Source organism: Salvia hispanica, chromosome 4 (genome assembly GCF_029641045.1).
Source record: "Salvia hispanica isolate PSC_SH4W2 chromosome 4, Shi_PSC_v1, whole genome shotgun sequence".
Lineage (NCBI taxonomy): Eukaryota > Viridiplantae > Streptophyta > Magnoliopsida > Lamiales > Lamiaceae > Salvia > Salvia hispanica.
Genome location: NC_142695.1, coordinates 43,595,797 through 43,612,795, shown reverse-complemented (window position 1 = coordinate 43,612,795; position 16,999 = coordinate 43,595,797). Strand labels below are relative to the sequence as shown.

Here is a 16,999-nt window from a genome sequence, read left to right as displayed (position 1 = left end):
ATCCATATCCTACTTCACACTCACAACAAAATAAAATAATCTTATAAATACGAGCACTTTTAATAAGTGATGGTGGGTCCATTTTATTTTGTTGTGAGTGTGGAGTAGGAAATGAATCGGTGTTTTGGAGTAGGTGATCCGCTCCGCTATTTATACTTCATCCGCCCGCTATTAGGAGTCTCGGTTTACTATTTTAATTCGTCTACCATTAAAGGTGTATTTGAATTGGTAGGTAGATAGGCACATTTAACGTGCATTTAATGGTCCAATCTAGTGTTTGATATATACCTGCCCAAGGTTCATGACCCGGCGGTTTCGGTTCGGAACTGCCGGTTCCGGTTTTGTGAAATATGGAACCGGAACTGAACTGTGAGGCTATTTCACGGTTTGGATTTTGGTTTCGAACCGCCGGTTTTTGAACGGTTCGTAGCGGTTTAGGTTTGGTTTCACGGTTTCGCGGTTTGAAATTATAAAATAAATTGAACCAAGAAAATGGATATTTTTTTTTTTTTTTTTACCAAGAAAATGGATAGTTTAAATTGAAGTAATACGAGTAAGGTGAAAATGATATCAAATTTAGAATTTCAATATACAAATTACAATGTGATAAAATTTACAAACAAATTACAATACAATGTGATAAAATTTACAAGCAAATTACAATGTGATATAATTTACAAATCAATTACAATGTGATGTAGTAATTTACAAGTATCGTACTCGTCTAAACGTAAATAAAAAATAAAACATGAAATGAGGAAAAAGGGAAATCAAATCAATATTAATTCATAAATATTTGAGAATTTTGTGTGAATTTATTAAAATGCTAATCCTAAAATTTTTTAGATGTGAATTTTAAGATTTTAACTTAATTAGTTACAAAATTCAAAATTATTTGAGAATAATTTTATCACATGTAACTATGTAAGGACTAATCAAATAGTAGTATATCATTATGTCGACATGAAATAAAGTGAACACTTAAACTGGAAGCGTGTAACCGCCGGTTAATCGGCGGCTAGGAATCGTTCGAAATCGGCGGTTCGGTCGCGGTTTCGGTTCGAAAAATTTGGAACCTGAACCGAATCACGGTTCTAAAATTCACGTTTTCGGTTCGAGATATTTCTCACGATTTCGGTTTGGAATCGTAACCGGCGGTCACGATATTTTATATCGTTTTTGGTACGTATAAATCACATTTTTGGTACCTGATGCAATTTTTCTTCCCAAAATGCCCTCTAAACAAATACATTTTCCCATTTATGTCCTAAAGAATATTTTGGACATACATAAAATTATTACCAATAGTGATATTATAATATCTTCTCTAATTCTCCTCACTCTTTATACTATTATTATTAATTAATATTAATATTTTAGGATCGTTCGATACTTCAATTTACACGAGAATAATTAGAGATTAAAGTATTTGGTTTATGAGAGTGAATCACATAATTTAATTTTAAATTACATGGTACTCTTTCTAACCAGAATACTTTTACAATTCAACACAGAAACATTTAATTTCTCAGCGCGTATTTGTTTCGGGGATCAACATTGATCGTTAAATCGTCGTTCCGGTGGTGACTCCCGAGTTTAATAGAGTCATAATTGGGGGAAGAGTCTATCTAGGGTTGCAGCGGCGACGGACTCAACCGTTTCCGGTGAACCGACTAACGAGCAGGAAAGATGGGAGAACGGAAGGTTCTCAACAAGTACTACCCCCCGGACTTCGATCCGGCCAAGATTCCTCGGCGCCGCCAGCCGAAGAATCAGCAGATGAAGGTGCGTATGATGCTTCCGATGAGCATCCGTTGCGGCACCTGCGGGAATTACATTTACAAGGGTACCAAATTCAATTCCCGCAAAGAAGACGTCGTCGGAGATGTACGGCCACCTTCTAATTTCGCCTCCTTTGATTGTTTTCTGTATTTTAAATTATTAATTCTCATCTTCATTTGGCATATGTTGTTTATCTGCAGACCTACCTGGGGATCCAAATATTTAGGTTTTATTTCAAGTGCACTAAGTGCTCGGCTGAAATAACCTTCAAGACAGATCCTCAGAACTCGGATTACATTGTTGAATCCGGAGCGTCGAGGAATTTCGAGCCTTGGCGCGCCGAGGATGAAGAAACGGAGGAAGAAAAGAAGAAGAGGAATGCTGAAGAGATGGGAGATGCCATGAAGTCTTTGGAGAATCGAACATTAGACTCAAAGAGAGAGATGGATATCCTTGCTGCTCTGGATGAAATGAAATCGATGAAGGTAATGGTTTGAATTCAGTCCCCGAACCAGCAAAGAATAGTAGTTTATGTATGAATTTGCTGATGCTAACTTGATATTCCTCTTTCCCCTTGTATTCAGTCGCGGCATGCAACTGTGAGTGTAGATGCAATGCTGGAAGCTCTGCAGCGCTCCAATGAGAAAAAGGTATTATCATAATGCTGTTTTTTTCAATAACCGAAATGTTCTCAAACTTGCCAACTTAGATAGTAGTTTATAACAGTTGAACTGCGAGAGCAGTAAGAAATGCATGTGAAACCTTATGTGGCTTTATGAAGTAGATGTGCATAGAGTTGATATTCTTCCTTTTTATGCTTAGACTGATTAATTTGGCATTGTGGCTTGTCTCTGGATACTACATATCAAGGCTAATCGGTCCATGAGCCTAATTATCTGGTTGCTAAACAATTTCAAATTTCATCTAGGTTATTGTGTGATTTCTAGAAGAAACTCATTCAATATACAATTTAAGTGTACTCTATAAAACATTAGAATAGCATAGTTTGTGTCTTTGTGATGAGTAAAGGCAGAGAACAAAGGAAATAGTAGGAATAATATGGAAACGGAATATAATGAACTGAACTTAAAATTATTTTCCAAGACACTTTGCTTTTCTACGGAGGAGCTATTTATGATAACCACTTATAGTCTCCTTCTTCTACTTTGAATAAAACTCCTAATTAAATTAGGTTTCCTAAATGAAACAGTAACTCTAATGAGAACAACTAAGCTCTGTGACACAATAAAAGATAATATACTAGATGATCTGCAGGGTAGGGACGACCTATATTAGTTTGGGTTTCTTTTGTCGAATTGTCGATCAAATGTATGACAGTCTTATACACAATTTTACACAGTCTTATACACAATTTTACACACTGACTTTTTGTCATAGTTCTTGGGTCTCTACTGAACCGTGCTTTATATTTGTTAGGAAAGGAAGCTGTTAGAAGAAGAAGAAGCTTACATAAAAGCAGTGTTTCAGGTAACGATAAAATCATAAAATACACCGCTTGTTCATCAATGCGTACATCAAGCATTTCTTCCATTTTTAGCTTTATTTTTCATCTGAAATTCTCATTATGTGCCTTCTCTAACTCAGGGTCAAAAAAAGGCTCCTATTGTTCGAAGGATCGATGACGAAGATATAGATGATGATGACGACGAAGATTTGGAGTTTTTCCCTCTTGACGATGTGGGATCTTCATCTCATCCATCGAAGGTGTCCTTATTTTCCTACACCATCTTCCGAGTATGCTTTCAACAGGAATGAGGATACGTTTCAGTAGCAGATGTCTTCAATGGTAGTATGCAGTGACAGATGTTAGTACTGGAGTCATAATATTCATCATTGTGCTATTAAAAATTTATAACTTTTAGCTACCTGTGCTATTGAATTTGCCACAGAAGCAACACTAACTGAATTGGTTGATGTCCATGGTTGTTCCCTACCTTCTAAATGTGCTTACACGTTGATGGGGGTTTCACTTTGACTTATAAATAGATTAGTAAAATTTATATTTCCGACCCTGCTCGCGTTCCTAACAAAATTGATTTTGTTTTAACTTTTAGTTAATGCAATGAATAACTATATGTAGGAAGCAGGAAGTTAGGAACTGACCTGAGACTGACACTAATTGAAACTTCTGAGTACCCAATTCTCAAGCTTAGTTTCCATTGATGTTTGTACTAGGTTATAGGTTCACCTTAATAAAGTAGCGTGCTCAGTTAGTTGGGTGCAGAGTGTTTGCTCCTCGTGATATTTGAGGCCCACTAATTATCTAAGGGACATTACAGGAGGAAGGATCTTCTACCACTTCAGTAGCATCTATCTTTATCTGTTATCTGTACTTGACAGAAATTGAATTTGAAACCATATTGTAAATATGCAGCATCAGAGCCTTTAGTGCTCATCTATGAATGTCTCTTATCTAATTTTGTAGAAACTTAGTTGACTCTGTGCTTACAGAGGTCCACTTTTTATGTGGTTTTACTTAGAAATCTTGTGTTTTGGTGCAGAGGACAAAGGTGTCTGATGAAAATCCTTCCATGCCAACAGATATTTTGACAGAGAACAACGGTGGCAGCGAGGGTGCCAACATTCAAGGTTTGCTGCATAAACTGTTTTTAGCTTGATGTAATAGTATATATTATCCTTGAGATCTTTGTGTTTCAACAAACTGCTATTAACTTGCATTTTGGCTATTGTCAACATAAGTGGATGTGCTTCCGCTTTATGAAGATAGTTGATGACACATTACTTACCATTGCATGTATGTTGTTGGTAGGTAAAGCTGGTGTTGATGGGGCTTCTGCTAGTAGTAAACCTGTTTCGAAGACGCCTTCAATCAAATTCTCAATCATCAAGAAATCCGTGCCACAATCCTCAACCATAGGCGTGGAGAAAGGACAGCAAGATGCCAAACCCTCCGCTGCTACCAGCAACGTATTACAATCCTTATTTCAACAGTATGGAAGCGATGAAGACGAGTAATCAAAGTATATATAATGATAAAACATGTAATACTGATGTCCCTTGTTCACATTCAAAGCATTAAGGTTTTGTTGCTATCAAAGCATTTTTGCCTGTTTGATGTCAGATTGAAATACTTGATAAATCTAGGGGAGGAGATCCCCTGCTGTGCCTCAATTCATACATGAAGAACAATAATTTAATGACTGAAAACAAAACTAGTGCTGCTGCATTTTTCATCTGGATTTCAATATGGTATTGGTTAGTTATGCATCTCGTTGTTGTGGAACATATTGTGATTGTATCTATCTCCACAATTCATATTTTGATTGGCATCCTTGATAAATGAATACCATTGAGTTGCCTGCAAACACAAATCAAATATAGTCTACTAGTAGTACATTCCAAACTGAAAAGAAATGCAAATGGAAAACAAGCATTATTTGGAAACCTAAACAGTCTATTTGTTTCCTTTCTTTCTCCACAGGTCTCCAAACATTTTAATACCAGAACCTCTCCTCTTGCCACCGTCGTCGGAATCCTCTGGTGAGCTTCCATAAACATGCTTGTCCACTTCCCCAGCCAACACTGCCGCAGCTGCATCCGCCGCCTTTCTCCACTGCTCCGTTTGAACACGAAGCCTCTTCATCTCCATCTCCAACTCCACCTTCCCTCTCTCACTAGCTTCCACTTTCTCCTTCATGGTTGCTACATTTGCTCTACTCTTCTCCACTTCTTCATTGGCCTGCTTCAGCTTCAAACTCAGCTCCTCAATTTCCATCTTCATCTTTGCATTTTCCTCACCAACAACCTCAGCTTCTCTACTCTTCTCCTTGAGCGGCGACTCCACAGCTGCTTTCTCCATCGGCACTTCAAACACATCATCATAGAACTCCTCATTACTCTCTTTCTTGTCTTCCATTTCCACAACCTTCTTTGGCTTCCTTGATTTCTTGTTAAGAAGCTCCTGAGCTGCTGTCTTGGCTGCCTCGGCAGAGGCCAATTGATCCTTGAGGCATTTGAGCTCGCCCTGAGCCTGCCCAAGCTGAGTCTCGAGATCGGCAATGCGGCTGCCTAGCTTCCTCTGATTCAGCGGCTCCGATAGCCTCGGGCTCCGCACGGTGGTCCTCGACCGCGGATGGACTGGATCCGAGTCCGAACTCGAGGACGTCCGGAGGCTGTGCGGAGCCCGAGGAGACGGCCGTTGAGGCATCTCACTCGCTCTGTTTTGCAAGAAAACACACAATCAAAATCATTTTGCATACACATACATGTTTGAATTAACATTCTTGAAAATACCTTGATCTTGGCATCTCTCCGGTTGCAGTGTGAATTTGATGCTACAAGAATTGAATGAGAAAATCAGAGACTAAAACACTGATGTGCACTTTCTACGTTTAAATTATTGATGTACTATATAATGTGGTACTGTATTTATTTTCCTCAAAAAAAAAAAAAAAGAGACAATGTGAATTTGATGTTTATTTATTTTCCTAAAAAAGGAAAATACTTTTTGAACCCGTGAGAGAATATGATCAAGGCCATTGTCTTTCTTGAAAAGAGATAAAGTAGTTTTTGGTTGCAGTACTAGCTAGTCACTGCAGGCATGCACACATCAATTTTATGAATAAAGATGCAGACCATTTTGGCTTTATAGCCCCACTCACTTCTGTTGAAATATGCACTCATTAAATCCAAAATTGATTCTGCATAGTAAAATATTAAAACAACTTTAGCAAAGTGCGACATCTTCTCCAAAAGAAGTAAAAAAACTCACCAAAAGACTAAACTTTTTACAGGTTCATCAAAAGGTATTTATGACATAAATTAGATGAAATACTTATTCAATAAACAAACAAGTCCAAATACGAATGGTAAAGAAGAAATGGGAAATCATATCACCTTAATTGTGTTCTTCTTTCATTACGCAGAAACTGGAGTTTGCACTTTGTAGCAGATGTGGAAGAAGGAAATGTTGAAGAGAAAAAGAATAGGAGATGGGAAAATGGAGGTAAGTATTGAAAGTGTGCAAATGCATTTATGAATACAAGTATATATATTGACAACTCGTGTTGGAAACTTGCATGGACAGTAAAACTGCATGCAATGTACAGAAACCAATAGGATTATTTTTAAAATGTTGATGGAGGAGAGAGAAAATGGAATTTTACGCATCCTTTTCAAAATTTGAATTAAAGGTGGTTAAATTGAAACGTGGGCAGCATTGCGAATTTTAGTTTTTCTTTTGGTAAATTGAAGAAAAAATCAATTTGATCAAATTTTGGCTAATAACTTTTGGCATTTTTTTAACTATCCAATTTATTTGTATTTCGATGAAATTGCGTATGGCATGATAGTCGAAATCAATAATTTTTTTGTACTATACTATTATTTAAAAAATTTACTATTGATATTGGCATGAAGAATATAGAATACTCCTTAAGATTAAGTAGTTGACTATTTTTTCTTTATAAAAAAGGAAGGATTGACTAGAATTTGAACGAATTTAATGATTCATTTTGTAATTTTATCTTTTTTTCTTAATTTTTTAAATTATCGATTCCTTTTATCATAAATAGTAATAGGGTCTCACCTTTCACTAACTAATTTCACTCACATTTCATTTAAAACTAATATATACAAGTGAGACTCCTATTCCATTAGAGCATCCCCATCCGTGCTCTTATTTAAGAGCACCGAAGTGGACCCGGAACCACTTTTACTCATTGTCCTTAGGTAAAAGAGCACAACACCCACATTCATGCTCTTCCGCAAGGACAAGCTCAAGGGTCCCACCCTTCTATTATTCAATTTAAATACTTCAATTACTAAAAACATTTCTACAATATAAAAATATATTAAAATATAAAAATGACATAATTAAATCCTAAAAATAAAAATTACATAATTAAAATCCTAAAAAATAAAAATTACATAATTAAAATCCTAAAATAATTTTTGGGATTTTGGGATATGAATGAGAGATAATTTGATGAATGAGAGATAATTTGATGTGAAAAGTGGACGATGAATGTGTGTATTTATAGATGATTTTGGTGTGAAAAGTGGATGATGAATGTGTGTATTTATAGATGATTTTGGGATTAAAAAAAATTCAAAAAATTCCAAATAAACGTCCATAAACGGCTCAATATTTTGGGAATCAAATTTTTAAAAAAAAATTTTGGTATTATTTTCGAAATTTTTTTTAAAAAAAAAGAAAAAAACAAAATTGCCAACGAATATGCCGTTGGCCAATCGCAGCCCGCCACATAATCCTGCTCAGAGGCACGGACGGACGAGCTGCAGCGACGGACAGCGGTTGGGCGTGCCAGCGGCACGGACGGACACCCCACCGTTGCGGATGCTCTTAACTTGTTTCCACTCACTTTTCTTAACATTTCTTAAAATCTGTGCCGTCATAAAATGTGACTCCTAATGGCAGATGGAGGGAGTACATATAAATTTTTCCATTGTGTATCACACACTAAAACTTCAATTAAATTTAACCAAACACTGAATGGAGAATTGAGGTTGTTCGGAGTGAAGTCAAACCCACGGGCGGATCCACCTTAACATAAGGTGGGGCAAACGTCCCTCCTCAAATATTTTTAACATATGCTATTTTGTCAATTCTTGCATTTTTTTTAAAATTTCTTTATATTTGCCTCTTCTCAAATTCTCAAATTTTTCTTACATATAATTTTGCCACTGTCCATTTATATTCCTAGATCCGCCCCTGGTCAAACCGAACCACTAGAAGAGAAGGGTATGTATTCTTCTCCCGAATGCATTTAGGATTATATTGATGGTCTAAAGAAAAAACTAAAGTATTCTTGTGCAATAATTATTTAGCATGTAAAGATTGTTTATGTAACTAATTTTGGACTAGTATGTGTAGAAGACTTGACACAGAGTAGTACAACGTAAATAATGTGTTTGCACTATTCCGTTAGAAATGCATCGTCATCGGATATTAAGCAAGTCAAAGCCTCCCAACTTTTACAGGCGTGGTTTCGAGCATCCTAACCATTTATACTAAACTCAAACTCATTTTAGTGTAAATGTCACATTAAATAGAATTTTATCAACTATTTACACTAAATTTAAACTTAAAAAAAATATTATCTATATGATATTTTTTTACTCACAAAATTTGAAAGAGATTTTAGTTTTGGTTTAGTATAAACCTAAAAATAAGTACTCTATTTTTTTACTCAAATACAAAAAATGTAATTGAATTTTTATTACTATTTGAGCTAATTATGTTGAATATTGGACTCCTCTCTTGGACCTCTATTAATTCTGCTTGGGTTGGTTTGTTACTGGGCCCATAAGAATTATTGGAAGCCCAATCTATTGGTGCCCCAATGACTTACTAGACTCCCTGGATCGCAGCCACGTGGCAAATCCACTCGGATCACCTACCTGGACCGTTGATTGCGTGGTGTGTTTGTTAAGTGAGAAGACGCTTCTCACTTACCTTATTCATTCCAGAACTCTCTCTCTCTCTCTCTCTGAAAACTCTCCGTCGATCCTCCACCTTCAATCTTCGTTTTCGGCAGTTTTAGCCGACGTTTCCCTTCAGGCTTTTGGTTCCACCGATGATTCTCAGTTTCTAAGAGATCTATCGGTTTAGTTTGAGTGTTAGGCAACTTCTTCGGTTTCCTTCTCAAACCCTAGGGCTCGGTCTTCTTCTGTGACTGATCCTCTGTGCCCGAACTATTGTGCGAAGGTTCCCTTGGTGTTGATCTGTGTTTTCTGAGAAGCGGTGGTGATTCCTTGTGTTGAGATGGCCGTGGTGTGCAATGACCAGTGAGATCTAGGGTTTCACTGATCTCTGGTGTGTAGATCGTTCAACAGAGCTCACCTTGTGATTTGTAGTGAGGATTGGGGAGGTCTGAGGCCTAGTGCAGTCACTGCTGTGACCTGATCCGAAAGGATCAGTTTCTTGTGATACTAACTTCTCTACTTAGTGTGCAGGGTTCTCAATCGGTTTAAGCTTGGATTCCAGATTAGGGTTTAATCTGTGTGATAAGGATCCATGTAGTTTATGATCCATTTCCCAAGGATTACCCATTTATGATGCTTGATCTAACTATTTTTGTGATGCTATTTTCAATTTATCAACACAAGACAAAAGATAATAGATGATCCAACCAACAAAAATTGAATCTAAACAAGAAAGGATGGAAGATTAGGAATGGAAAGCATGTGTATAATGATGAGATAAAAGAGCTACAACCATAGGACCTTAACCAAAAAGATAGAGACAACCCTAGGCAACTTTCAATAGCTCTATCACCCCTTGGCTCCACTACTCAATGGATACACCCCATTGATGCATACCTCTACTTGAATCAATTTATGGAATTGAAACAAGCAACCTTCAAGGAAGGAATTGGATACATTCCTCAAAGAGGAAAAACTCACTAGGGAGATAACTTCAATCACAATCTTATCTCAATCTAGAATAAAAAATGACACCAAAAGGTATTTATACTAAGGGCCCAAAATGTGGAAAAAGGCCCTCAAAAACTAAGTCTCGGGTGATTCACCCGGTCGGGTGAATTGCAGGGTGAAAAACACCCGCCCGGGTGTTCTCTCTGGACTCCCTCGCCAGTTCTGCGCGACTTCTGTAAAACCACCATAACTCCCTCATTCGGACTTCGATTGATATGTGCAAGATACCCACGCGAAGCTGTTTCCAAGACGAAGACGATGGTGGTAGTTTCATAGCTTTCGGATATCATCTCGATAGGACGGTGTCTGGTTGAATCCAGCTGTAGTTGAAATCCTTGACGCACGGCTTCCATGTTCGTATCATCGAACCACGTAATTCTCGCGTCGTCTAATCGATATATTTGTTATTTTTTTAACACTTGATGTCTAGCACTCATGGTCATATCATTCTCCCCTTCTTGGAAAGGATTTGCCCTCAAATCCGGATTCCGCACACCTATGAAATGGAAAAAGAGTAAATCAAATATCAAAATATGATGAAAAGGATTAAGACCACTAACGGCTCTAAGAGACAATACTACACCAAAGACGTTGTATGGACCTCCAAATTATGTTCCCTCAAGCTCAAGTCCAAGTCACAATAAATATGAGAACACAAATTAATGAATCCTTTCATGTCCAAATCCCACCCATAAGGAATCAAGACAAACTCATCAAGATACCCTTCATACCAAAACTCAAACAATCTCACAATATAGGTACAAGATGTGGGTGCAAATAAACATAGACATTCCTTCACAATGTAGTCCCAAACAAAGCCATTAGATATAAAGTTCTTCACAAATAGACCATAAAATATCCCAACTCCATTGAATGGTTTGATGGACATGCAATAAAAGCAATCAACATGCCAAAACACACATGCCCCAAGCACCTTGTTTCTATTTGGTTTGACCATCCTCATACAAATGATTTCCAAATTCTTGAACATCTTTACAAAATATTTGACATTCCCAACAAGACTAGGCATATACAAGAAAGGATCCTCATATGGTGCAAAATGGAAAGTTATCAAGAGAGGTCTAAGCATAAAAATTTTATTCTCACGCTCATGCAATGAACAATCATTTTCAATCATTAACACGCCACTCTTGCTCAAATAAGTTCTCTTCCACAAATTGACAAACTCTTGGTCAAAATATAGAGGTGGTTCATCACAACACACATCAAGTTTGCAAGAAGGATTATCATTCAACAAACAAAGTTCATCACAATGGATTTCACTCACTTGCTTCAACAATTTCAAAAAGTGGTCAAAATCATATGCACAATGTAGCCATAAATCTTTATGCTCCACATGTATAATAAGCACAACATCATGCATATGTAACTTGTGTAAAGTCATAATACGCATCATAAGATTTTTATCAAAATATGCCTTACACAATTGCTCCAACAATATAAAAACAAGACCACAGTTATGGGAACAATGCAATTTTATGCCCATATTCACAACATCATCCTCAAGAGACATATGAGTGGAAAAATCCTTCACAAAACGGCCATAGAACACTCCAATCCCATTGAAGGGTTTAACCACCTTGAAATGAAAACATAGCAAACACCAAGTTCTAAAGTCACTATCCATGTCACTCCTCTTGGTCCTACTATTCTCATCCGCACACTCATGAAACTCAAAATTACCAACAAATGAAAGCTTAGGCATCTTAGCATAAAAGGAAGTCACTCCAACATTCAAGGTAGATTTCACAAGAGAAATTTCATGTCTATCAATGCTTGGATTTATCAAGAAAGGATCAACATATGATGCAAAGATAGATTTAGCATTCAAAGATTCAAGCTCATGAGACCACTTTTTACACAAGTCATCAATAACAAATCTATCAACACAAAGGGACTTCTCTAGTGTAATCATATGCAAGGGAGCATCACAAGGCGACAAGGATAGTGCACTTGAACCTTGGGCAAGGAGTTCATCCACTTGCCCTTGTTCCTCTTGGTCCTTCTCCGGGGGCATAGTTTCCAAACCATGTACAATTTGATACTTCACTTCCATGTCTTCAATTAAATTTCCTACACATTCATCAAAACAAAAATACATAGAAGAAGTGTTAGTGGGTAAGGGCTTATTTTCCTCACCAAGGTCAAGAGGCAAAGGATCATTTGGTGCCCACCCAAGATAGGCCTTAGAATCTAACAAGCACCCTTTACTCACTTGTGCTTGTGGTTTTTCTCTCATTTGATATTTTTCTTTTCTCTCACCCCCACCACTCTCTCTTGACTTTTGCACCTCACACTCTTGTCTTTTATCACGCTCTCTTGGCTTTTTAGACTCACTTTCACTCTCAAGCCTTTTCTCTCTCTCTCGTTCTTTTTCTCTACTAATTTGGTTTAAGCTCATCGAAGAGAAGACATTTCCATATACATCAAGAGGCTTATGTGAAAAATAGAAAGAAGAGGATGTAGTCAAATGACTTGATAAGTTACCTCTTTGGTTCGTGTCAACACCACCATGTAGGTAGGTAGGCCTCAATCGAGCTCTATATGAGACTTCTTCTTCAATTGGCCTCTCAAACCCCTTATGGCTAACATGATCTCTCACCCTCCTAGAATGCCACTCTCTATGAGACTTTGGAACTCGTTCCCCACGACTTCCCCTATCAAGTCCATCTTCATGGTACCTTGATTCATAGTCACCTCTATCATCACCATAGAGCCCAACTCTCTCTTGTTGATTGCCCATCCCAAATCTACCATAGCCTCCATTCTCATCCCGATTTTCCATATTCCCTCCTTCAATTTCCCCACAAGACTCCACCCCTCCATGTTGGTTTCCTACCCCAAAACGACCATACTCCTCATTTCCTCCTCCAAACTGCCTATTGGCTCCATTAACCCTCGACACTACATGCTCTATGGCGGAAGCTTTGAGATGTAGATGGTCACTTTTAGGAGTGACGGATCTTGATGCACGAACCTCCTTTAAGGCTCCAACCAATGTTTTTTGATTGGATTTCCATCGGGTCTCGAACTCCTTCCTCCGGGCATCCATCCGGGCATCCCATTCTCTCATCTCTTGTTTGAGATCACGACTAAAATCTTCTATCATTTGGGACATCATGCTCACTAGATCCCCTTCGGGTTTGGAATTACTTGAGCCCGCGCCCTTCTCAACTTCCTCCTCGTGGATGTCCACCATTTTGTTGGATCGAGTCATAGAAGGCATCAAAGTTTCCTACAAACACAAAAACAAAGACTAGGGACTAGTCTTAGAGATTAGTAAAATTAAGAAAGAGAGATTTAAGAAGCTAACTCACCCCAATGTAGTATCCCAACACCCCCCCAAGTCACTCACCAATGTCACTCGGTAGGTTTAGAATATAGTGGGGCTAGTATCACACACTCTCGATCCAATTCCCACTCGTTGGTGGCCGGACAACTCAATCAAGGTATACACCTCAAGAACATATGGACACCAAGTAGTAAATACCAAAGTAATAATGATTAAACATATGAAAGCAAGGAAAACTAGGCCTAGAGCAAACACACACACTAACGAACACAAGACATGGGATGAAGCTTTTTGCTGAAATCTGGCTGATCTTTATGAATTTTTTTGGTATTGATCCCTGCGCCCAATTTGGATGAATTTTAGTGGATAGATTCCCAAACAACTCTAGATCAAGGGAAAAATATCCATATATAGTCAGATTTGATAATTTGATAGGTTTTGTATGATTTTCCCCAACTATGCCATAACAGGGCAATGATATTAATCTCCACAGTTAACTAGACAAAACGAAGGACATTTTTGATGAAATTTTGCAGGTAGCTAGGTCAGATAACATAGATCATACACACCAAATTTCAGCTTAATCTAAGCACAATTGATCAATCCGATCATCCCAACAAAAACAGAGTCAAAACAAAGAACAAAAGGAAAAATAACCCAACCCAAAGCAACAATAGATCAAACACCTAGTGGGTACTAGGCTCTAGATACCAAATGATAAGGATCCATGTAGTTTATGATCCATTTCCCAAGGATTACCCATTTATGATGCTTGATCTAACTATTTTTGTGATGCTATTTTCAATTTATCAACACAAGACAAAAGATAATAGATGATCCAACCAACAAAAATTGAATCTAAACAAGAAAGGATGGAAGATTAGGAATGGAAAGCATGTGTATAATGATGAGATAAAAGAGCTACAACCATAGGACCTTAACCAAAAAGATGGAGACAACCCTAGGCAACTTTCAATAGCTCTATCACCCCTTGGCTCCACTACTCAATGGATACACCCCATTGATGCATACCTCTACTTGAATCAATTTATGGAATTGAAACAAGCAACCTTCAAGGAAGGAATTGGATACATTCCTCAAAGAGGAAAAACTCACTAGGGAGATAACTTCAATCACAATCTTATCTCAATCTAGAATGAAAAATGACACCAAAATGTGGAAAAAGGCCCTCAAAAACTAAGTATCGGGTGATTCACCCGGTCGGGTGAATTGCAGGGTGAAAAACACCCGCCCGGGTGTTCTCTCTGGACTCCCTCGCCAGTTCTGCGCGACTTCTGTAAAACCACCATAACTCCCTCATTCGGACTCCGATTGAGATGTGCAAGATACCCACGCGAAGCTGTTTCCAAGACGAAGACGATGGTGGTAGTTTCATAGCTTTCGGATATCACTCGATAGGACGGTGTCTGGTTGAATCCAGCTGTAGTTAAAATCCTTGACGCACGGCTTCCATGTTCGTATCATCGAACCACGTAATTCTCGCGTCGTCTAATCGATATATTTGTTCTTGTTTTAACACTTGATGTCTAGCACTCATGGTCATATCACTGTGATAGATCTTAGATTAAGAACAAACACTTGCAATAGTTAGTTAGTTTCTGAGATTACTTGTAATCTTGATACTTGTCTTTGTACTGGCTTGTTCTTGCTGAGATTAGCTATCTCAGTGTTGACCTAATACAAAGAGGTCCCGGTAATTAGTGAATCCCGAGTGATCCGATCCCTACAGTAGTATCAGAGCCACGGGGGGATCACTTGGGCACGCCGGGTCGCAAATTAAAAGGAGATGGGCTCGTCAGAGTAAGGCTCAGCCTCCGGTACAGGCTCTGAGGTAAGACGGATTCTCCTTAACGAAGGGTTTTCGCTCTGATAAATTGGATAAAGCCCTAAAACTTTTACTGCTTTCTAGTTTTAGGTGTGGGCAGTTGTTTCTGGTAGTTGCCACTGGCCGTGGCTATAGGACTTCTGTGCTCTTGTTTGTTGCATGCTTCTTGGTGCTATTTACAGCTCTCTTGCTTCCGTTGCTGCTTTCTGAGTGTTTCTTTAATCTCAAAGTGTGTATCTCAGAGCTTGACTCTGTGTTCTTGAGTGAATTACCTATCCACCCTGTGCCTTAACCGCCTTGAGTGACCCCCTGCGCCCCCATACATTGGGTGATTGTGAACTGGGAAATCCTCTTGCCGGGGTACACGTGACAGATAGGGAGGAACTCCTTCTGGACTTGATTCTTGAGTTTGGGATCACTTTGAGGTGTCTCATGTGCGTGTGTGCCTTTGCTGTGTATGTGCATCTGTGTTTCTTGAATGAAAAATCCCTGCATATCTGTTCTAAGTGGTCTCTTTGACTGTTGTGTGTTAAGACCACTCTCTGTGAAAACAGGGTTGCTTGTTGTGCTCTCTCAGTTACTGGTACTTTTGTGTGTGTTAAAAATTTTCTCAAAATGTCCCAGCCAGTTGGCATTGTCCCCTTCAATGGGAAAAATGATTTTGTGATTTGGAAACAGAAAATGAAGTGTGTTTTAATTCAGCAAAAGGTTTTCAAATCTGTTGAGGGTATAGTCCTTGATACTGAGTCTGCAGATAAGGCTGCAGAAATGAATGAATTGGCTAGGTCCGCTATTATACTCAACCTTTCTGATTCTGTGATTAGAAAGGTTGGTACCATTGAGTTTGCCTCTGAGCTATGGGAAAAGCTAGATACTCTGTATACTGAAACCTCAATGTCATCAAGAATGTATTTGCTGGAAAAGCTCTTTCAATTTAAACTTGATCTTTCAAAGGACATTGAGGATAACATTGATTTTTTCAAAAACTTGTTCAAGATATTAAAAGGTCTGGTGACAAAACCATTGATGAGTATACTAGCATTGCCTTGATGAACGCTATCCCCGATTCTTACAATGATGTTAAAGCTGCCATTAAGTATGGCAGGGATTCTGCCCCTCTTGATTTGATCATTAGTTCTTTAAAATCCAAAGAAATTGAGCTTAAAGAAAATCAAGCTTTTAAATCTGCTCAGTCAAAGGCTTTAAATGTAAGGGGTAGATCTAAAAATAGAGGGGGTAATGAGGATAGTAGCTCTTATGGGAATGGTAAAAAGAAGGGCAAGAGTAGGTCCAGGTCAAAAAGCAGGAATCCTAAGGCTAATAGAAAATGTTTTAACTGTGGTGAGGTTGGCCACTATAAAAAGGAGTGTCCTAATCCTAAAAAGCAGAAAAATAATAATCAACTGGATTCCATGGCTAACCTGGCTAAGAATGGTGATTCTGAAGGTGTTTGCTTCATGACTCATGATATTCTTTCTGTTAACTCTACTCTTGGCTGTTCTTTTTCCATCAATGACTGGATAATTGATTCTGGATGCACCTATCATATCCCTCCTTTCAAAAATGTGTTTTCTGATTTCAAACCTGTAGAAAATACCTTTGTTTCTATGGCAAATGAC

The 16,999-nt window shown here is 38.1% G+C and overlaps 3 protein-coding genes across 3 annotated transcripts; 1 reads left to right on the top strand and 2 right to left on the bottom strand.

The window, feature by feature from the left end:
• Window positions 1-1,490: 1,490 nt before the first annotated feature.
• On the top strand, window positions 1,491-4,872 carry LOC125196423 (splicing factor YJU2-like). The gene is made up of 7 exons (XM_048094936.2): window positions 1,491-1,887; window positions 1,983-2,267; window positions 2,367-2,432; window positions 3,220-3,270; window positions 3,388-3,507; window positions 4,305-4,392; window positions 4,574-4,872. Exons 1-7 carry the CDS (start codon window positions 1,690-1,692, stop codon window positions 4,777-4,779), a joined length of 1,014 nt encoding a protein of 337 aa, XP_047950893.1. The 5' UTR covers window positions 1,491-1,689; the 3' UTR covers window positions 4,780-4,872.
• A 207-nt stretch (window positions 4,873-5,079) lies between these two features.
• On the bottom strand, window positions 5,080-6,795 carry LOC125196424 (interactor of constitutive active ROPs 4-like). The gene is made up of 3 exons (XM_048094937.2): window positions 6,661-6,795; window positions 6,058-6,098; window positions 5,080-5,981 (listed from the first exon to the last, which is right to left on the bottom strand). The coding sequence occupies exons 2-3, from the start codon at window positions 6,069-6,071 to the stop codon at window positions 5,219-5,221; spliced, it is 777 nt and encodes a 258-aa protein (XP_047950894.1). The 5' UTR covers window positions 6,072-6,098; window positions 6,661-6,795; the 3' UTR covers window positions 5,080-5,218.
• Window positions 6,796-10,798: 4,003 nt separating this feature from the next.
• Window positions 10,799-13,441, bottom strand: LOC148929233 (uncharacterized). The gene is made up of 2 exons (XM_089056761.1): window positions 12,794-13,441; window positions 10,799-12,676 (listed from the first exon to the last, which is right to left on the bottom strand). The coding sequence occupies exons 1-2, from the start codon at window positions 13,439-13,441 to the stop codon at window positions 10,799-10,801; spliced, it is 2,526 nt and encodes an 841-aa protein (XP_088912887.1).
• Between the last annotated feature and the right edge of the window lie 3,558 nt (window positions 13,442-16,999).

What these genes read in the sequence shown, in the direction of transcription:
- LOC125196423 (XM_048094936.2), top strand. Translation starts at nt 1,690, where the DNA reads ATGGGAGAACGGAAGGTTCTCAACAAGTACTACCCCCCGGACTTCGAT. An exon ending in ACATAAAAGCAGTGTTTCAG is followed by an intron (nt 3,271 to 3,387) that starts GTAACGATAAAA and finishes TCTCTAACTCAG; the next exon opens with GGTCAAAAAAAGGCTCCTAT. An exon ending in CGAGGGTGCCAACATTCAAG is followed by an intron (nt 4,393 to 4,573) that starts GTTTGCTGCATA and finishes TGTTGTTGGTAG; the next exon opens with GTAAAGCTGGTGTTGATGGG.
- LOC148929233 (XM_089056761.1), bottom strand. Translation starts at nt 13,441, where the DNA reads ATGGTGGACATCCACGAGGAGGAAGTTGAGAAGGGCGCGGGCTCAAGT. An exon ending in AGAGGCCAATTGAAGAAGAA is followed by an intron (nt 12,677 to 12,793) that starts GTCTCATATAGA and finishes TTTTCACATAAG; the next exon opens with CCTCTTGATGTATATGGAAA.